The 23,482-nt window shown below is 31.5% G+C and overlaps 1 protein-coding gene and 1 pseudogene across 5 annotated transcripts in view; both read left to right on the top strand.

The window, feature by feature from the left end:
• LOC113363921 (probable Ras GTPase-activating protein) overlaps positions 1 to 16,962 on the top strand; it is a 201,414-nt gene extending 184,452 nt beyond the window's left edge. For all 5 annotated transcript variants that reach the window (XM_026606403.1, XM_026606402.1, XM_026606404.1 and 2 more), the window contains 6 exons: positions 7,015 to 7,235; positions 7,348 to 7,460; positions 9,346 to 9,512; positions 9,597 to 9,859; positions 12,540 to 14,303; positions 16,713 to 16,962. In XM_026606403.1, the coding sequence (XP_026462188.1) occupies positions 7,015 to 7,235; positions 7,348 to 7,460; positions 9,346 to 9,512; positions 9,597 to 9,859; positions 12,540 to 14,303; positions 16,713 to 16,938 (2,754 nt within the window). In that variant the 3' untranslated portion in view covers positions 16,939 to 16,962. The remainder of the gene's footprint in view (positions 1 to 7,014; positions 7,236 to 7,347; positions 7,461 to 9,345; positions 9,513 to 9,596; positions 9,860 to 12,539; positions 14,304 to 16,712) is intronic.
• A 6,144-nt stretch (positions 16,963 to 23,106) lies between these two features.
• Positions 23,107 to 23,482, top strand: part of LOC113372275 — a 12,351-nt pseudogene continuing 11,975 nt past the window's right edge.

Raw genomic sequence — 23,482 nt, 5'->3', positions numbered from 1 at the left:
AGGTACTTCTGTTGCTCGTCACGAGAGGAAAGGGATTTATGGATGCACAGGTAACTAGTTGTGTATGGCATCGTGCCTTAAGGCAAATTGCTGGAACTTCCCGTACCGTAATAAAATATTCGAGAAATTTTCAACGTTTACAAATATATTATTACAAATAGTGTAACTTTCATTATTTTTGCTATCATAAATCAATTAATTTATTTCCAGAACATTAACAATCGTCATTTCATTTCGAATTCAATTTCAAAAAAAAATAATAGTTGCCTAATTTACACAAAATTGAAAAAGTGCTCCCGTACAGTCACAGTCTAAACGCATTTGCAAATAATTCTGTGCGACATTTTCACTTATACTGTGCTTAGCTTGGCGGCATTTTCACATTTTTCAATAGTTTTCACAAAATTGGAAAAGTGCGCCAGTACATAAACATTCTAAACGCACTTGGGTAAACATTTGTACCCGAGTGGCGCTTAGACTGTGCTTAGTCTGGGCCATTTTTTGAATTTTTAATCCAAAATTACAAAAATATTTTATATAAAATTAAATTTTATATATAAAGTTAAAATCATTTTCAACTTTAGCCAGAATTAAAATTAAACTAGTAGGGTGTATGGCATCGTGCCTTAAGGCAAATTGCTGGAACTTCCCGTACCGTAACGAAATGTTCGAGGAATACTGAATGTTTTCAAATAGATTATTATTAATATTGTAACATTGTCTAATATTTATAAGCATTATATAAACTGAATTGCAAAGTTAAAATCACTTGTTTAAAGTATATTAGAACTTTAGTCAGAATTAAAAATAAAATCTGAATTATTTTCGATATACAGAAAAAACTAAAAAAAAAAATGATACAATTTTTTTTCCAAAATCAACTATTTTGTTAAAGCAAGTTGAAAGTTCTTTGAATCATTCAAATCGGATGCTTAGTTCACTCAAAAACTGCCATTTTTTGCACATTTAGCTCTGTATCTTCGAAATAGCGGGGCCTGTCATTGCCAAAAACTAATAATTACTTCTCCCAATCAAATCGGATGCTCCGTTCACTCAACGTGGACGAAAAATTGTATCCATACATACATATACACACACACACACATACACACACACATCCATTTTTTCTGAGGTATGCCAAAATGTTCAGAAACTTTCAAAACGTGGAGAAATGTAAAAATTTTTAATTTCGATTTTCGGCCCATTACAATAACGGGAAGTTAAAACTGAATTAATTTCGATATACCAAAAAAAAATTCTTTTGGAAATATTTTGAAAAAAAAAAATTAAACAATTTTTTTTTCAAAAGCAATTATTTTGTTAAAGTATGCAGAAAGTTCTTTGAATCATTCAAATCGGACGCTTAGTTCTCTCAAAAACTGCCATTTTTTGCACATTTTGCTCCGTATCTCCGCAACGACTGGAATTTCCTTTGCCACAAACTAATCAGCACATCTCCCTATCAATAGGGATCGAATGTTTCTAAACCATTCAAATCGGTTGATCCGTGCGCCCGAAAACGTGGACGAAAAAATGCGGACATACAAAACACACACACACACATGCATTTTTTCTGAGGTATGCCAAAATGTTCAGAAAGCTCTGAAACGTGAAGATATGCAACATTTTTCAATTTTCGGCCCATTACTATACCTACCCTAAGTGAAGTTAAAAATAATATAATCAATAACATATTGAATTTTTCTTAAAAAAAATTCATTGCAGTTTACGACAGTCTATTCAACCATCAGCTGATCAACTGCCAAGAACTGATAATTCGTTAAAACTTTGGCTGTTGGAAGCTAAATGTTTACCACCGAAACGAAAGTATTACTGTGATGTCCTGCTCGATGGAACTTTGCATGCTAGGACTGCTGCCAAAGCAAGAGGTAACTAGTGGTGTATGGCATCGTGCCTTAAGGCAAATTACTGGAACTTCCCTTACCGTAACGAAATATTCGAGAAATTTTAAACGTTCTCAAATATATTATTACAAATACTGTAACTTTCATTATTTATATTGCTATCTTGTTATATCTGAGCAAATCAAATGTAAATCATGTAAATCAATTTATCTCCCATCGTCATTTCATATCGAATTCAATTTAAGAACAAAAAAATAGTTGCGTAATTTACACAAAATTGAAAAAGTGCTTCCGTATAGTCACAGTCTAAACGCATTTGCAAATAATTCTGTGCGACATTTTCACTTATACTGTACTTAGCTTGGCGGCATTTTTACATTTTTCAATAGTTTTCACAAAACTGGAAAAGTGCTCCATACATAAACAGTCTAAGCGCACATGGGCAAACATTTGTACCATAGTGACGCTTAGACTGTGCTTAGCCTGGGTGTTTTTCTGAAATTTTAACTCAAAATCACAAAAATTTTTTTCGAAAAAAAAATTAGAAACAATTTTTTTTTTCCAAAAGCAATTATGTTGTTGAAACAAGCAGAAAGTTGTTTGAATCATTTAAATCGGACGCTTAATTCTCTCAAAAACTGCCATTTATTTCAACATTTAGCTCTGTATCTCCGAATCAGCTGGCCTACCTTTGTCAAAAACTAATAACCACTTTTACCCGTCATTACGAACTGAATGCTTTTTGGATCATACAAATCGGATGATCCGTTCTCTCAAAAACTCGATTTCTGTTTTCTGCACTCTTTGCTCCATATCTTCGTAACGGCTGGACCTGCCTTTGCCAAAAACTAATCAGCACATCTCCCTATTAATAGCAATCGAATGTTTTTTAAACCATTCAAATTGGTTGATCCGTGCGCCCGAAAACGTAGACAAAAAATGTGGACATGCAAAACACACACACATTCATTTTTTCTGAGGTATGCCAAAATGTTCAGAAACCTTCAGAACGTCGAGAAATGCAAAAATTTTCATTTTCGATTTTCGGCCCATTACTATAACTACCCTACGGGAAGTTAATAATAGATGGATGCCTGGGGGTAAAAAATGGTCATTATATCTCTCTAACATTTTTAGGCGAAATATTATTCTGGGGTGAGCTCTTCGACTTAACAGATCTACCAACAGATGTCAAAGAACTTAAAGTCGAAGTCTATCGAGAAGGAGATCGAAAACGAAAAAGGGACAAACAAATCTTAGTCGGTAAGTCAAAACACGAATAAACAATCTATTATCACCTCCAATTCTATCAATTACCTATTTCTTCCTCCCTTAGGTTCAGTCAGGATACCAGTGAACGAACTCGATGGCAGATACTTCACAGAAAGATGGTATCCCATTTTATCAGAAAAAGATTTCAATGCCAGCGGAAGTCTGTCCAGAAGTACAACCACGAGTTCTGGACAAAGAGATGGTCCTACTTTGAGATTGAAGGCAAGGTATCAATCGACAAGAGTAAGGCCTCTTGCAGATTATGAGAACTTCACCGAGTACTTGAGAAGGAATTATAAACTGGTGTGCGAGAGCTTGGAACCTGTCATAGGTGAGGAAATAGAAGAAGACAACTAGTGGTGTATGGCATCGTGCCTTAAGGCAAATTGCTCGAACTTCCCGTACCGTAATGAAATATTCGAGAAATTTTAAACGTTTTCAAATATATTATTACAAATATACTGTAACTTGCATTATTTTTGCTATCTTGTTATATCTGAGCAAATCAAATGTGAATCATAAATCAATTATTACATTAACAATCGTCATTTCATTTCGAATTCAATTTCAAAAAACAATAGTTGCCTAATTTACACGAAATTGAAAAAGTGCTCCCGTATAGTCACAGTCTAAACGCATTTGCAAATAATTCTGTGCGACATTTTCACTTATACTGTGCTTAGCTTGGCGGCATTTTCACATTTTTCAATAGTTTTCTCACAAAATTGGAAAAGTGCTCCAGTACATAAACAGTCTAAACGCACTTGGGTAAACATTTGCTCCAGAATGGCACTTAGACTGTGCTTATCCCGGGTAATTTTTTGAATTTTTAATCCAAAATTAAAAAAAAAAAATTTTGAAAAAAAAATTCGAAACGTTTTTTTTTCTAAAAGCGATTATTTTGTTGAAACAAACAGAAAGTTTTTTAGATCATTTAAATCGGACGCTTAGTTCTCTCAAAAACTGCAATTTTTTGCACAAATAGCTCTTCTTCGAAATGGCGGGACCTGTCTTTGCCAAAAACTAATCAACTCTTCTCCCAATCATTACTAATTGAATGTTTTTTAGATCATTCAAATCCGTTCTCTCAAAAATTCGATTTGTATTTTCTGCACTCTTTGCTCCGTATCTCCGTAACGGCTGGACCTGCCTTTGTCAAAAACTAATCAGCACATCTCTCTATCAATAGATATCGAATGTTTTTTAAAACATTCAAATCAGTTGATCCGTGCGCCCGAAAACGTGGACGAAAAAATGCGAACAAACAAAACACACACACAAAACACACAAACACACACATCCATTTTTTCTGAGGTATGCCAAAATGTTCAGAAATCTTCAAAACGTCGAGAAATGCAAAAATTTTTAACTTCCCGTAGGGCAAGTTATAGTAATCGCAAAAAAATCGAAAATGAAAATTTTTATATATCTTTACGTTTCAAAACCTTCTGAACATTTTGGCATACCTTAGAAAAAATGGATGTATGTGTGTGTGTATGCGTGTGTGCGTGTAAGTGTGTGTGTGTGCGGATACAAATTTTCGTCGACGATTTCGGCAACACGGATGAAGCGCTTTGAATAATTCAAAAAACATTCGATTCTTATTGATAAGGATACGTGCTGATTAGTTTTTGGCGAAGGCATGTCTAGCCGTTCCGAAGATATGGGGCAAAAAGTGCTAAAAACGGTAACTCAGTTTTTAAGAGACATTTTAACAAGATGAAGAACAAATCAAATTTTCATGAAGGCAGGTCTAGCGGTTTCGGAGATCTAGTAAAAAAGTAAAAAAATGAGCCATTTGGCGGTCAAAAATGATCATTAGACATATGCACATCAAATTATCAGATATTTTATAGAGATTTTAACAATAAGTATTAATTTGGTTTACATTCCTATGGGTTCCGTACCAATGTTTACGCATTAGACGGCGACGCGGCGCTTACGCGCTTTGATATTTCGTCTTTATGCAGTTAAAGCAGTACGATTGCTTTGAAAAAAAGTTCAAAATTTCCAAAATATTTCAAAATAAATTTTTTTGAAAGTTTTTTTTTTTAAAAAAAAGTATTTGTCAAAAATTTATAGTTTCTCAAAGATCTAATTTTTTGAGAGTGAAAAATGTTAATCTTTTTAAAAAAAATTTTTTTTGGTACGGGAAGTTCCAGCAATTTGCCTTAAGGAACGATGCCATGCGCCCCACTAGTTATTTTCGATTTTCGGCCCATTACTATAACTACCCTAAGAAAAGATAAAAAAAAACAATAAAATTAATAATTAGAACTTCTTACTAGCCGTTTAGGAGATGAGACAATTTTAAATTGTGTCTTTTCTATTACCAGGTGTGAAAGCCAAAGAAGACATTGCTTCATCAATGGTTTTATTGATGCAGTCTTTAGGACAAGCCGGACCCTTTTTAGCAGATGTAGTATCTCTCGATTTATTAAGGGTGGGTGATCAACGATTGACTTTTCGAGGAAATTCTTTGGCAACCAAAGCTATGGAAGCATTTTTGAAACTTACAGGCGAACAATACTTACAGGTAATTAATAAAACACATTCTTAAGAAAATATAGATGAAAAATATGTTTTTAATAAGGCAGAGTTTGAATCTGATCACGAGCCTGTCCTAGGGCAGTACCACCCATTATTATTATTATTACTGACTATTTATTACTATTACTATTTTTGAAGGAAAACTTCTTTAGGCGCGACATGGGTTAGCAGTATAATTCGTGAGTTAATAAAAATGTCAATCGAATAATATTTTATCCCGTCCCCCATAAATAATTGTAGTGCAAATGATCGCAAATAAATAATGAAACAAAGGAAAAATCTGCGCTGCGTAAGAAATGATAGCTTTGGCTATGTATGTTTTGTGTGTGATCGGCTTTGGCTTCAAAGTGACTTTGAAATATCAAATGATGCTCAAAAACAAATTCTTAATAATGTTTTTTTAATATTGATTCAAATAATCAGGTTGGATGTCAAACTTGTCGAAAGATATTAAATTCGGGTAAAATTTCCACTTTGTGTTAGTTTAACGGGTTTGTATTTCCACCTATACCAAATTATCTACCTAAACTAGATACTGAATCTGAAAGGTTAATTTCACCTAGGTTGTGTTTCATGCAAATTAGACGATTGCGACATGCAAATGGACAATTTGGAATGTTTGGCCAAATTATAAATGTGCCTGTTGACATTAATAATATGGTTAATTTATTACCTCGTAGTATTGATGATGATCATTGCATTAACGTTCACATAAAAAAGCAAATGATTCATAGATCAAGCTATGTGCAGGGCTTGATAAATAAAACAAATATAAAAGTATGGCTTCAATTTGTTAGGCAAGACGGATATTACAGCTGTTCAAGGAATGAGATTATATTGTCAGCGAAAAAGTAGAAAAATACAAACAGTAAATGAATGTATGTTAATTTTAATTACATGAAGTTCTTCAAACACAATTGTTACATGATGAGTTAATTTGCAAAAACAATATTTGTTTAGGCGTTGTTTAACATAATCCACTGTGTGAATGAATATTATAGAATTTATTAATCAGCAATTACTTTAAAACGATCATGTCATATTTCAAATACGACTTTGATTACATTATTGTTTGTAAATATTATACATATTTTTAATGTAATCATAAATATATAATTTATAATTTATCATTATATAAATGTGTATAATGATTGACGACACTAATAAATGTGTGCATCACGAGTGTTACCAGATTACTAATAAACATTATTCAAAATTTTATATGATGTATTTTTTTGACTCAACTTAAATTTGCTACTTTATACAGTAGCAAATAAGTTTTACTTCAATCGCGTGTGATCCTTAGGCGCACTCTTTTTTTTTCTAGGACACGCTAGGTCCACCAGTACGAGCAATATTAGCATCGAGTGCAACTTGTGACTGCGAAGTGGATCCTGCAAGAGGTGGAGTGTCCCCGAATTCAACACAATTGCTGAAGAATCAAAATGCTTTAAGAGAAGCCGTCAGCAGTGTTTGGACTTCGGTGAAACATAGTCATGAGGCATTTCCTTTGCAGATTCGAGAATGCTTTGCCACTTTTAGAAGAAGGTAAGAAAAATTGTAATGCATTTATAATAGTGTATATTTTGACAAAATGTTAGGTTTTAAATTGAAAAATGTTTGAATTAATTACTTAAAGTTATGAATTTATTTTTTGCAGGCTTGCACAGTTAAATCGACAGGACATGGCTGACAATCTGATCTCAGCTTCAATATTTTTGAGATTTTTATGTCCAGCTATATTGTCGCCTAGTTTGTTCAACATCACAAATGGTAAGAAAATTACAATATAATATTGTAAAAAAATCACGCTAGGGAAGGGAGTGGTATAGTAAGATATCATGTGTATTTATTTTTTACCTAAATTTAAAAAAAATCCTAACATTTAAAAAAAAATAAAAAAAATTACAATTACAATAGGAGGCGGTAATTTTGGATATCACCAAGGGGAAGGGGAGATCCAAAAATCACTAAAAGGTGATCACGTGATTAATGGACGTCCCCTTACCTCAATGTAGAAAAAAATCGAACATTTTTAACTTCCCGAAGGAGAAGTTTATGTTTTCATAAAAAAATCCGATTCGCTAATTTTATGTTTTCTCGACGTTTCAAGCCATTCTGAATCGAATGAGACCAAATTTGAAAAAAGTATGTGTGTGTGTGCGTGTGCACCAACAGATTTTTTGCCGTAAATCGCCGTTTTCTCAAAAACGGCTGGACCGATTTCAAAAATTTAAAAGCCTTTCGAAGTATCTCGATGAGGACTATTGTTTGTCAGTTTTGTGCGACGATTGGCCAAGCCGTTTCTTCGTAAATAGGAGAGAAGTGAAAAGTTTTTTGTCCACGTTTTAGCCCGCAGTTCTGAATCGATTTTGAAAATTCAAAAATCGTTCGAAAGATATTGGTATGGAATCGACCTGATTAGTTTTTGGTAGAGATCGGCCGGGCCGTTTTCTTGTAATAAAGTTTTTTTAAAAAAATTTCGACGATTTTTATGATTATTTTTTTGACGGTAGATACCATAGTCTTCTATATCATACTAAAATATTACGGCCCTACGACAACTGGTTCAGCTTTAAAAATTCGTCAAAGTTTGCAAAAATTGTCATCGTTTTCTTGGCATTTGTCAAAATTAGACCTTTGATCGACGTTTTCTCAAAAACGCCTGAGCCGATTTTAGAAATTTGAAAGCTATTTGATGTATTTCGGTGAGGACTATTGTTTGTCAGTTTTATGCGACGATCTGCCAAGCCGTTTCTTTGCAATTTGAAAAAAGTGTTAAACTTTTCGTCCAAATTTAAGCTCATCCTACCGAACCGATTTTAAAAAATCAAAAACTGTTCGAAAGATATTAGTTGGGAATGATGCTGATTAATTTTAGGTGAAAATCTACCGAGCCGTTTTCTTGTAATTAACTGTTGAAAAAAAAAATTAAGCCGATTTTCATGGAACTTTTTTTGGCGATATACATCATGGTCTTATAGAACTTTCTGTAATATTACGGCCTTACGACATGTAGTTTAATTTTAAAAATTCGTCAAACTTTGCTAAAATTATTATCGTTTTTTTAAAGTAGGATTGATGAAGTATATTATTTACACATTTTTTTTTTATTAAGTCGATTATTTACACATATCGGGAAGCTCATGTAACTTACCTCAAGGCTAAATATCAAACCAACTAGTTCTCGATGTGCATAAAAAGTACATAGTTTTTGAATGTCTTACAAAAGGAGCTATCTCAGCAAAAAGATATAAATTTAATTTTAAAATCAGGAGATAAAACTGTTTTTGAGAAAAAACTGAAATTTTTTGTCAGAGTATAACATAATTACAATATGGATGTTAGTATTTTAGCCTTGCAGTGAGTAAATTATCCAATATTTATTAGTATTTTAGCGTTTGCAGTAGGTAAAATTATATTAATTAAATGTAATAATATTTATACATTTGGGATTAGTTAGTCATTTCTTATACTAATCATTTTCTAAAAATATTTTCCGTAGCTAAACATTCGCCGGGTCAGCTAGTATATATATATATAAATTAAAATTTGAAAATTTAAATTGGCCCGTGGCTTAAAAGGGTTGCTCGCCCTTGATTTAATCCCTCCGATTTAATTTTCCCAATTTTTCATCAAATCGATAATTCTATTTCAGAATATCCTGATGACAGAGCAGCCAGAAACTTGACACTCGTTGCAAAGACTTTGCAGACGTTGGCTAATTTCACAAAGTTTCAAGGAAAAGAAGGTTTTATGGAATTTTTGAACGACTTTCTGCTACAAGAGGCACCTCATATGAAGGAGTTCTTATACAGGATATCGGTAATAATAATAAAAAACATAATATCATATACTAATAAATCAACAAATTCCTATTATTGATTTCAATTGTCTTTTATCTCTTAGGCTCCTGTGCCTCCACAACCAGATCACACAAATACGATCTCATCGTGTTCATCTACAACGACTCAGTGGAGTGGACATATCGATAGAGGAAAACAATTGTCTTTGCTTCAGGGTCTTCTGTTAGAAAGTTTGCCCAAAGTTCCTCCTAATAAACAGCAAGACTTACAAGAACTGAAAAGGATACTCGATGCACTTGTATATAAGCCAGAGCAACAGATCAGGGACAGCAGGGGATCTATGGTTATCACGGATAATATATTCAGGTAGTAATTAGATTACTAATAAGATTATTTTGTATATTTATCACAATATTTTATATATAAAAATAGAGCTCTCGAAAACGGCTAAACCGATTTGGCCAGCTTTAGTCTTGAAAAATTTGTGCTATTAGTAGGTTATCGGAAAGGTGAGTTATTATTTCAAAATCGCGTATAAACTTTACATTTTTAATTCGAACATTTTTGTAGAAGCATAATTTGAATAAAACAACGTACTGTGGCTAATACGTCAAATGTCAAACGTTTTTGACAGATGATGTTCAATTACGTTTAATAGGATGTTTTACGTGAATATTATTTAATTATGGTTAAATTGTAGTAAGTAGTTTTCTTTGTAGTTTTATTTATATACAAAAACGTTAGTAAACGGGCCGCATGTGTTACTAGATACTAAAAATATCAACTTTTTTAAAATGTTAATATAAAAATGCACTTTTTGGCGTTGTAGCACTCTTTTTTTGCAAATCATATTTTTCTCAAACACAATTATCTTAAAGATCGCATTTGTATAATTATATACTCATTGCTATTTTTAAAACATTTTCTAGGTTATATTATTTTTTATTTATGTTATTTAAATTCGGAACCAAAATTTGGTATTGATCAAAGGAACATTTTGTCGAATTACATTTTCCCAGTTATAATTTCCCAGAATTTATCAAAGAATAGATAGTAATATATGAAGGTCCGGGGTTGAAAAGGTCCACCACTAGGGTTTATACAAAAACCGACATTTCAGAAAACCGGTTTTTGAATTTTAATTTTACTAAAAAACCGGCTTCAGACGGTTTTCCAATTTTATATAAAAAATAAATATTTGCTCAAATATTCTATAATTTATCCACAAATTTAGTGTGATTTAGAGCAGTATTTCACTGAATTTATTTATTGTTCAATTTTATAGATAGTAAACAAAATTATTTTAATTTTAATTAGTAGAACTAAAAAATAATAGTTTATCTTGATCAAATAACTTTGAAAATAATTATTCGTTATTCATGCATCATTTTCACATATAAGAATGAAAATATTTTTGATAGTGAAAGGAAAGTTTTCGAATAAATAAAAATAATGCATTCTTAAATAAAAAACATTTATTAAATTTAAAAAAATATTAGATACATGTTGATACATACTTGTTAATATCAATTTTAGTTTTAAAAACATTTAAGCTAAACTCAGATATTGTCTGTTCCGAGCAATTTTAATTAATTAATTTCAAACATTCTAATTGTTTTTTTGTTTAATAAAATATGATTTCAAAAACCTGAAAATGTCTATCGAATTGCTACTTGAACGTGTCCTTTGTTCACTCACAAAATTTTCTGAAATGCGACCAAATTATGCTTAATTGTTTTTAAAGCCTGATATAATAATTCTAAGTTTTTTGTTCTTTAATTTGTGGTTTCTAGCGTTTAAAACTGTTTTTTAAGTTAGAGTAGAGGAAGTTACTTCTTCAAGAATAAGTCACACTGATTTAAATTCAAATATACTCTGGTATAAAAAATCTAAATTAATATATAGAAAACCTTTCTGGGAACCATTGCAGACTGATAAGACATCAAATGCTATTGAACCGATATGATTTCAAGAATCAAAATGCTTTCATCTATCTTTTATATTTGGCTATATTTGCCATTTTCCATTTATGCAGTGAAAAACGACTTTTTTCAGTAAAAAACCGGTTTCCGAATTCCATAATTTTTGCCAAAAAAACGGTTTTTAAAACCGATTTTTGAAAACCGACAAACCCTATCCACCACCGATGTGTCGAAAACCAGTAAAGTTAAGCATTGTTTAACAACAATATTTGAAAGTAGAGGGAAAAAGATGTATAACCTTGATTCTTATGACTTTGCTATCGGGAGATAAACAGTAATATTTGTAAATCTATAATAATAGCATTTTCTTTCGTTAGTAGTTTTTTAGCATTAGTTAAAAATGTAATTATTTTGTAAAATAAGACATTAAACCTGTTTATCACCTGGCCGTTTCAAGTTACCTCGTCTATGGGGTAAAAAGATCTAAATAACAATTTTTTGAAAGACAGCAAAAAAGCACATTTTTATGATGATGAAGTAGCTGGCAGTTTTACTGAACGTAGTCAGATAATTGTTCGTTTGAAATAATATAGTTTATATTTGCTCAAAGTCAAATTCGACCTTTGTGGCTCGCCCTGCTCTACATATATACTTTTTATTAAAATTAGTTTAATTCATCGAATGTTACTTAAAACTTTTCAAAAAGCAGGTCAAAAAAGAAATACTCAATTCATTTTCTATCTCTCCTCGCAGAAATTTGAAAATTTTGTATAAGCTCAGTAGTATTATTTACAATTATACACAAAATCCAGAAGCCAAAAAGAATCTGACAAACTTGAAACGTAATCAATAAGTCGAAAGACCAAAAAAACTTGAATTGGATTATACCATGTTTTCTATAGACAGTGTATATAACTTCCAGTTTGATTGTATTGACAAGATATAGACAAACTAATGGGGTTTTTATAATACCTCATTGTAAATAGCATTCAAACAACACATTCTTATACACTAATTTTGTTAATTTTTTGATTCTCTAGAAATTGTTTAGAATATACCTTACTCAGCAAAACAATGTTTGCCGGGTCAGCTAGTATAATATATTTTTGTTTATCTCTTTTCAGGTTCAACGATCCCACAGTCCAAAACACAATGCCAGTCTCCAACGTCTCCTTAACCGAAGCCAAATTACAAAAATCTCCATCGACAATCATAACCCCGACAAGCAACTGTGTCCAAAACAGCTTGGTAACAAGCAGCACCGAAATAAACAACGTCACTGCCGATGATCCACCTATAACTCAGCAACCATCACCGACCAGAGTGTTCAATTATCCTAAAAAGTCACCAAATTTGGGAGTACGTGCTGCCACTTTGCCTCGAAATACTTACAATCAAATCTGCACAGTTGAGATTTGCGATAACCCGAATGAAGGCAATTTGATTCCTATCGGTTTGGAGACTTCTAGTGCTTTTGTGAGGAAGAGTCCGACTCCTAAACATAGCAAGTTGCGTACAAATTCGCAAGCGAGTTTGGTGAGTGACCGGTTGAATGTTTTTGATAACGACAGGATTAATTGTAATGTTAAAAACACTGCCAATTTGGACGAGTTATCAGACTTGTTTGCGTATGCTGATGAACAGAATGTAGATTTGGTTAATAATGCTAATAACGTTGCACAAAATCATGTGCAGAATAAAGGATCCAACATATCCATCGGACAGTTGTCGAATGTGTGCAGTTCTGGTTACCAAAGTATTACTACCCAAAGTCAAAGTTCAAGCCCGACAGATTTGATTAATCCCATTAAGATTAAAATGAAAACTGATAACAAATCTGGACAGGACAATGGTGGTAATAATAACATGGCTTTAGCGTTTGAAAATCCTGTGTACCACATGGATTTTCAAAACAAGAACTCCAAAAAGTTGATTGAAAATTCCTTAACGCCTTCAAGTTCCGAAGAAAATTTACAAAGACCTGCTAATTATATTAGTTCACCTTTAGACACTCCCAGTCCGGTGATGAGGAGGAATTTAAGGATACCCAGGACGAATCCTGGATTGTCTTACCGGAACAATCGTATGTCTGATGAGAAAAGAATCGATGAACACAGGTACGAGATCGATAGGAATGTTAAAGATTTAGCAAGTGTTGAGAACGAACAAAATTATTTAGCCAATAAGTTTAAGAGATCTTTGGATAAAATAAATTCACCGGATTATGGGTATGGAAACAACTACGAGTACCACAGGAATTATGATAATAAATCCAGTCCGGTGCACCAAACTATCGGTATCCCTTTGCAACATTCGCATTCGAACAACAGTTTGTACTACCCAAATTCCAACTTAAGCCACTCGTACTCCAATACAAGTTTACAAAACTCTTCGAACAAACGCTTGCAGTATTTTGATCAACAAGGATACAAAAACGGAACTGGGTACAACAACGACTGCAACCGAGGCTATTTAAACAAACTCAACCTAAACTTCGATGAACAAAATTACGAGTGCTCCCACGGTTACAAAAACAAATCCACCTACGATGACCAGCACGTAACAAACCATCATCTGAACTACGATAGTGAGAATATGAATCCAGATAGTGCCTATCAATCGGCAGATGTTGTCCATTGTTCAGGCAGTTTGCAGAAGAAGTTATCGAGAAGGTTGGTGGAGACTGATAGTTCCAGTGAGTCAGAGATTCAGTCGAGGTCTGAGTGTTCGCAGAGATCGAACAGGACTGTGGAGCAGTGCGAAATGGAGATCGCAAGGTTGCAGAGGACTATCGACAGGTTGCAAGCCAAGTTGCAGAGGAGTGGGAAGAACGGACACCAGCAGTATACTGTGTCCGATGATAATAAAATGAAGAGTATCATTGCCAGGTAGGATAGAAAAATAATACTAGTGGTGTATGGCATCGTGCCTTAAGGCAAATTGCTGGAACTTCTAGTACCGTAATGAAATATTCGTGAAATTTTAAACGTTTTCAAATATATTATTACAAATACTGTAAATTTCATTATTTTTGCTATCTTGTTATATATCTCAGCACATCAAATGTAAATCATAAATCATAAATCAAAATATCTCCAGAACATTAACAATCGTCATTTCATTTCGAATTCAATTTCAAAAAAAATATTTACACAAAAAGTGAAAAACTGCTCCCACATAGTCACAGTCTAAACGCATTTGCAAATAATTCTCTTCGGCATTTTCACTTATACTGTGCTTAGCTTGGAGGGGTATAGTAAGATATCACGTGTATTTATTATTTAACTGACTTTTTTTAAAAAAAACAAACATTTTCAAAAAAAATTAAAACTAGCAGTAAGTGGAATTCTGTCTTAAGGCAATTAAGGCATCGTGCCTTAAGGCAAATTGCTGGAACTTCCCGTACCAAATTTTTTTTTTTTAAAAACAATTAACATTTTTGAAAAAAAACTATAAATTGGACTTTTTTTTTAATTTTTTTTTTTGAAAAAATAATCTTTTCTTTATTTTGACATATTTTGGAAGATCTAAACTTTTTTTCAAAGCAATCGTACTGCTTTAACTGCATAAAGACGAAATATCAAAGTCGCCGTCTAATGCGTAAACGGTTGGTACGGAACCCATAGGAATGTAAACCAAATTTATACTTATTATTAAAATCTCTAAAATATCTGATAATTTGATGTGCATATGTCTAATGATCATTTTTGACCGCCAAATGGCATTTTTTTTTACTTTTTTCATTATATCTCCGAAACCGCTAGACCTGCCTTTATGAAAATTTGACTAGTTCTTCACCTTGGCAATATAAGTAAAATATTTTTTGAATTATTAAAATCGGACGATTCGTTCTCTTAAAAACTGAGTTACCGTTTTCGGCACTTTTTGCCCCGGATCTTCGAAACGGCTAGACCTGCCTTTGCCAAAAACTAATCAGCACGTCTCCTTATCAATACGAATCGAATGTTTTTTGAATTATTCAAATCGGTTGATCCGTGTTCCCGAAATCGTCGACGAAAATTTGTATCCGCACATACATACACACACGTACATACATACACACACACACACACACACACACATACATCCATTTTTTCTAAGGTATGCCAAAATGTTCAGAAACCTTTGAAACGTAAAGATATATAAAAATTTTCATTTTCGATTTTTTTTCGATTACTATAACTTGCCCTACGGGAAGTTAATTAGACGATTTACTTGGTATAACGATAGAGTACTTGGTTTTAATGAACATACTAAACCATTAAAGTCCTATGGAAACTGGTTCAATTATAAAAACTGGTGATTTTTGAAAATTTGCTATTGGAAAATACTCCGAGTCAAAGTGTTCGTTCGTTTTCAATTATGTGTAATAAATCCACTCGGAATACTTCTAATCAATCATCAATTAAATTATTTTTTATTAATAAGTCGATTATTTACACATATCGGAAAGCTCATGTAACTTGCCTCAAGGCTAAATACCAAACCAACTAGTTTAATATAAATTCCCAAAAATCACCTTTTTTAGGCGGTTAACTAGTTGTGCCCCTTAAGGGGGTATTCTACTGTAGAGGTATGAATTTCGCCCGGTTTTTGAAGCGCTGTATAAAGGAAACAAATAATATTTTTACCATCGATTTTTTTATCATTTGTTTATTGATATTTTATTATCACACAAAAAAATTATTAGAAAAAAAAAATTAAAATTCACAAAGTTATGAGCAGTCAAAGTGGTGGCTCAAAAAAAAAGAGGGTGTCCTGGCGTGCATGATTCCAACCCTCCTGGTGATTTGAAACATAAAAAATAGATGGATTCTTAATTATTATAGATGCCGCTATCGTATGAACCTTGGATATGTTCATACGAAAATTTTTGTTTGAATGGCGGCAGTTAAAAAAAAAAAATTTTTTTTCATGTTTTTTTAACAAGTCCGAATTTTTTAAAAATACTAAATGAAAAGTTATAGTTTTGGGCAAGGTTCATACGATAAAGAGATGTATAGAGAACCGCCAGCTCGAAAAAAGTAGTTCCGAGAAAAACGCGTTCAAAGTTTTGAGACAAGTCGGACCCGAACCGAGGCCACGTCACTAAAACGGCTATAACTCAGGAAATTATAGTAATTTTGAATAATCCTTTTAATGACATATTTTTGAATAACTAAACTTTGAAAATATGAAAAAAACAATTTTTCGATTTTTTCAAAATTCTACAGTAGAATACCCCCTTAAGGCAAAATGCCACTTACGACTAGATTATTTATCATTTATCATTTATCATCGTATCATTTACCTTCTAGGATGTTGAGTGTCGAAGAGGAGCGCAAACGCGAACAAATGAAGATGTCCCTGGCCCTGTCGCACAAGCAGCGCGTTATAGACGCCCAGGGACAGCAAATAGCGGCCCTCGACGCCGCCAACAGCCGCCTTTTGAGCGCCCTCAGCAGCCTCAGGCACACCTCGGGCCCTACTGCGGTCAATCTGAACAGCCCCAACTCGAATAACGACGCCGACGACGAAGCCTAAGGGGGAAAGATACGTAGGGATAAATGACACAGATATATATGGATATATGTGTGTATATATATACACCTAAGTCTGTTTTTACAGGGTAGATTGGTTCCAGAAGAAGCCGTGTAAAAAAAAACGTGTAAAAAAAGACATAGATCTTATACAAAAATGGGTGATTCGTTCCTAATCTCTAAAACCTATTAAAATTAGTGAAAAAAGAATTTTTAAAAACAAGAATTTATGTTTATTTTATTAAATCAAATAATGCTTATTTTCACAAGTATAGTAAGTAATGATAAAAAAGAGATATGCACTCTAATCTTAAAAGTAATATAAATTAAATGTATGGCAAGTTCAGGAACTAAAAAACTATGTTGTGAACGAAAAAAATAGGTTATTCAATTTTAAGGTTTCCCTAAATTAGTGCTATTCACATTTGCTTTGACCAGTAAAAATTGTTTGTACGCGCTAAAGGGGGATTCACTTAAATCTTTAAGCTAGTGTTCGCAAACTATCGATACTATCGATGGTTTCAGACTTTTTTCTTTCATAAATACTTTTTTGTGATATGAACATTACTTCGCAAAAATTAAATTTGACAAAAAAAATTTAAGTACATAAAATTTCAAATCGTGCTAAATGGAATAAAATCGTGTAAAAAAATTAAAAATATTCAATTTTCAAACCGTGTTATATCAAAACCGTGTAAAAACAGACTTAGGTGTATATATATATATATATATATATATATATTATTGTGTTCCTTAGAATGGTCATTTTCGAATTTTCTTGCTCCCAGGGGCTCAAATGGTCCAAATAGATAAAAAAACAATTCTCTGAAAGTTTCAGCTCTTAATATTATCGTTTAGATACAGCGCAATTCAATCAAACTTCGTATGGAAAGAGCATGAAAAAAATTTTGAAAATTAAAAAAAAATGTTTTAGGTATAACTTAGCGACAAATGAATGAATTTTATTCATTCATTTGTTTGCTAAATTACATCTGAAAAAACATTAAAAATAAACTTAAAAGCTATTAATTGAATTGCGGACTATCTAAATGTTAATATTAAGAGCTAAAACCTCAAGAGAATTTCTTTTTATCAATTTGGAACCATTTGAGTCCTTGGGAGCAAGAAAATTCGAAAATGACCATTTTAAGGATCACCCTAATATATATATATATATATTTATATATATACATAATAGATGAATCTTGGATTTTTCAGTAAATTGATTTATGTCTTTAATCCTAAGATTAATCTAAAGAATACAAAACAATTAATTTTTAGTAGATGTTTAATTGCGACGTTTCGGAACTGGATACGTTTCATTATAAGGGTTTTATGTTAAAAAAAATTTAGTGATGCGAATAAATAATATTTGTTTCACCATTTTTTAAATTTTACACAAGGCACATAGTTAATTATTCACTTATACATTTTTAAACATTCTGTTATCTATCGATGTGTCCTTTATCGTCTGTAATCATCAAATGATTTATTTATTAATATTGTTTCAAATAATTTGTTTTTGACAGTAAAACCTGATGATGGAATATATACGGTTCCGAAACATCGTAAATAAGCATATGCAAAAAACGGATTTTTTTTTTATTAATTGTTCGGATTGAAACATAAATCAAATTATTGAAAAATCAAAAATTTGTCTATTATATATTATATTATGTATTATATATTATATATATATATATATATACATATATAAATATATATATTTACATAGATTTATATTACTGGCCTTACATAAGTTACTGAAGATTTAACTTTTTTCTGATATCGACAAGATTTTAGACAGTCACAGTTTTAACAGATGAATTTTTACATTTCAGAAGAATCTGTTAAAGCAAATTTATTTATTTATTTAAATTTTTTTATGCAAGGCCCAGATAATATAAGGCACCAATCCTGCGTTGTTATAGCAACGCTATATTATTATTTTATCTTAAGAAAATGTCTATCTATTTGCCGTGCGATCAGGCGTATTTTACACATAAACAAAGCAAGGAAGAATGTTATGATAACTGCATCTTCGTGATACGCATTTATATAAGATGACCGTATTTTTTTTTAAATTAAAACCGGGACGGCAATTTTTGGCTATTCTAATCCGGGACAGAGAAATAACAAATTTTATTTAAGGATACAACAAAAAAATAGTTTTTTATTTCAATTCATTTTCATCAGAATTGTTGCGGACTTTTAATAAGAACTATCTTATTTTTTTTCGATCTAACTTTTTTTAGCTTTCGAGCCTTGTATAAAATTCTATTCAATTTTCTTCATAATTATTTTGAAAAAAAAATGTTTTCATAATTTTTGTTGATTTACTTATTAATTTTCGAAAAGTCGGGACGATCCGGGACAAAAGATCTAAATCGTTTACAAATAATGCTTTTAGAAAAACCCGGGACACAAGGTGGAAATCCCAGCCAAACCAGGCGTATGGTCACCTTAATTTATAACATATGGTTTTATATGTAAAATACGCCTGATCGCACAGCAAATAATTAGACGCGGCTATTTTACCGCAGAATTGGCTCCTAAGTCTACGTTAATAACATTACAAGTAATGTTTCAATTACACATTTGTTATTTATTCCTCCAACTAGGCCAAATTGTATTAATTTTTTTCAATTCAATACTGCCTATTGATTTTACTAAAATCGACAAGTAATGTAAATAAATTATTAATATATTCTAGTTTGTAATTATAAACTTAAGTTATATACTTTTTTTAAAATGTTTGTTTGTTCAACATTAAATTTTTATTCAATATATATATTTTATTATAAGTTATTATACTCTTATGGTTATTGCTCTGTTTATATAGTATTTTAGTTGCTTAAATGTAAGTACGCACAAATAGCTAAATGTATATAAAATTATAAGTATTTATAATAGGATTAGTTATATATATATATATATATATATATATATATATATATATATATTTAAAGTTGCAAATGCTTTTATCATTTTCAAGCAATGTTTATCATAACTCGTTGAAGCGATTTTATTTCAAAGAATAAATATGATCTTTTATAAAAATTGAGGAAAAACTAAGTTATTTAAACTGTGTTATTTTTTCTTCAATTTTTCCAAAGTTCTATTGATTTATTCTTTATGTTAAATGCTGCTATAAGCTGTACTATAACTATAAACTATATAATTTTGTATAGCTGCCCTTTATAGTATATATAAATATACAGTGATACAGTTGGTGTATCATTAATCGATTCGATATCAACAACTAATCAGAGTCTTCGAAGGTCTTGGAAGATCTCTTGAGGAGGCCCTTGAAGAATCTTTATAAAGATTTTTTTAAAGAAAATCTTGAAGAAAGTTTAATAGTCTTTCAGGGTCTTTCAGAGCGTTGAAGCATCAGTTGAAAATATTGAAGAATGATTCGAGAATCAAGAAGAATTCTTTCAGAATCTTGAAAATTTTTTAGTCCCATGGGATCTCTGTGATTCAGAGCCTTGAACATTTTTGAGTCTTGAAATTTTTTATATTTGATCATTTTTGTGTCTTTCAAGAATCTTTAAGAGTCTTGTAAAATTTTAGAATGTTTTTAGAATTTTTGAGAATTTCTGAGAGTCTTGGAGGATCTTTCGGGTGTTTTGGAGGATCTTTTGAAGTCTTTGTGGAATTTTTGAGGGTCTTTCAAAATTTTCTGGAGTTTTCAAGGATCTTATGAGAGTCTTGAAAATCTCAAAAGTCTTGTAGGATATTCTAGAGTTCTGAAGTTTTTTTAAAGTCTTGAAAATTCTTCAAAAGCCTTGGATTATCTTAGGGAATCTTCTAGAGTCTTGTAGTTTCTTCTGAAGTCTTGGAGGTTTTTCTAGAGTCTTGGAGGTTCTTCTAGAATCTTGTAGGATCTCTAAGAGTCTTGGAGGTTTTTCAAAAGTCTTGGAGTATCTTAGGGAATCTTGTAGGATATTTAGAGTCTTGTAGGATCTTCTATAGTCTTGGAGTTTTTTTTTCTAAAGTCTTGGAGTTTCTTCTAGATTCTTGGAGGTTCTTCTAGAATCTTGTAGGATCTTTTAGAGTTTTGGAGCTTTTTTCTAGAGCCTTGGAGGTTTTTCAAAAGTCTTGGAGTATTTTATGGAATCTTATAGGATCTTCTAGAGTCTTGTAGGATCTTCTAGAGTTTTGGAATTTTTTCTAGAGTCTTGGAGGTTCTTTAAAAGTTTTGGAGGAATCTGTTGAGAGTCTTAGAGGTTCTTCTAGAGTCTTTGAGGATCTTTTTGAGTCTTGGAGTATTTGCTGAGAGTCTTGAATGATCTTCTAGAGTTCTGGAGGTTCTTTTAGAATTTTGAATCTTTTTTAAAAGTCTTGGAGAGTCTTTTAAAGCCTTGGAAGATCTACTAGAGTCTTAGATGTTTTTTTAGAGCCTAGGAGGATGTCTTAGAGTCTTGGAGAATCTTTTAGATTCCTAGAGTCTTTGAGACTGGCATTGGAGATTTTTTTTAGAGTCTTGGAGGACCTTCTAGAGTTTTTAAAGATCTTCTGGAGTCTTCAAAAATCTTCTTGAAGCTTGGAGGATTCTTGGGAAATTTTTTGAGAGTCTTTGAGGATTTTGTAGATTGTGAAGACCTTCTGGGGTCTTTAAAGTCTTCTTGAAGCTTGGAGGATCTTCTAGGGTCTTGGAAGGTCTTCTAGAGTCTTGGAGGATCTTTCTAGATTCTTGGGAATTTTTTTGAGAGTCTTTTAGGATCTTGTAGAGTTTTTGAAGATCTTTTGGAGTCTTTAAAGATCTTCTTGAACCTTAGAGGATCTTCTAGGGTCTTGGAGGATCTTTTAGAGTCTTGGAGAATCTTTCTAGATTCTTGGGAAATCTTTGGAGAGTCTTTTAGGATCTTGTAGAGTTTTTGAAGATCTTTTGGAGTCTTTAAAGATCTTCTTGAACCTTGGAGGATTTTCTAGGGTCTTGAAAGATCTTTTAGAGTCTTGGAGGATCTTTCTAGATTCTTGGGAATTTTTTTGAGAGTCTTTTAGGATCTTGTAGAGTTTTTGAAGATCTTTTGGAGTCTTTAAAGATCTTCTTAAACCTTGGAGGATCTTCTAGGGTCTTGGAAGATCTTTAGAGTCTTGGAGGATCTTTCTAGATTTTGGAATGGGAAATCTTGGAGAGTCTTTCAGGATCTTGTAGAGCTTTTGAAGATCTTCTAGAGCTTTAAAGTCAGTCTTGAATGATCTTTCTAGATTCTTGGGAAATCTTTTGAGTCTTGGAAGATCATCTAGAGCTTTGAAAAATCTTCTAAACTCTTCAAAAGAAATATACTTATGAAAATCAACTAAAAACTATATTTTCACCACCAGCAAAAGTATTAATTTTACATTTTGCAATATTTTGCAAATTTGCTTAAATCTTTCATCAATATTGTATATAATAATATTAACTAATATATTTATTGATATGAAAAATCCTTGTGCTTTCCAAAATTTTGGTGGTATGAATTTTTCAAGAGTGCAGACCAATGTTCTTAATAAATAATATTTTGTACAAATATATTTATATTATTAATTATTAACTATATTAGCTCTCGTAGTAGCTAAGGTGTGAAAATCAGAAATTGGATATTGAAACGAAATTGTTATGTAATTGTTTGATAAATGTTAATGGTAATATTTAGGTTTATTTAATCTGATTTATATATATATATATAATATATATATATATATATATTGCTTTGTATAAATCCAATGGTTATTAATATCATTATAAGTATTTATATTTATCTGTACCTACTATTATAAAATGGGTTGATGTCTATTATTTTTATGGAGTTTTTATACACACACAAACACACACTATATATATAAATATAAATATAAAGTAAGTTTAAACAAATTAACAATTAGAAAATTAAAAAGCAGTATTTCTTCATTTAAGGTTTATATGTGTAAGCGAAAATGAATGTATCTGTTGTAACCAAAGAAATATATGAATATATTATATCTATATAAAAAATAATGGATAGTTGTTTAAATATATATATATATATATATATATATAATTTTTATGTAAGACCCTTTGATAAGTAATGACTTGAGATTGATACATATGTCTTGAGTTTAATATCGAAGGAATATTAATTTACAGGACATGATGATGTAAAAACCATGGATTTAACTTGATAACGTCAAATTGAGAAAAATGTCTTTAGGTAAATACTATTTGCTTTTACTTTATTTATATAAATACAAAAATATATTTAACACATTAAACCATATACATTTTAGGGATATCAACAGCAACTAATAATATATTTATATCTTTTTGAAGTGCGGAGGTAGTATATTATAGAATGTATAGTATTTATATTATTTGTTCTATAATACTTCATCGTGGGCACATGGCATGTCTGCCTCCATCAACTGGTAACGAAGCACCTGTAATAAAGCTGCTGTGCTCGCTTGCAAGAAACGCAATGGCATTGGATACTTCACTTACTTGTCCTGGACGTCCTAAGGCGTGAGTAGTTTTGCAATGTTCTAAAAATAAATTATATTAATATATATATATATATATA

This window comes from Ctenocephalides felis, unplaced genomic scaffold (assembly GCF_003426905.1).
Source record: "Ctenocephalides felis isolate EL2017-DRISC unplaced genomic scaffold, ASM342690v1 CF-g0.4_SCAFFOLD_00845, whole genome shotgun sequence".
NCBI classification, from domain to species: Eukaryota; Metazoa; Arthropoda; class Insecta; order Siphonaptera; family Pulicidae; genus Ctenocephalides; species Ctenocephalides felis.
Note: the sequence above shows the minus strand (reverse complement) of the source record. Positions and strands in the feature narration are given on the sequence as shown.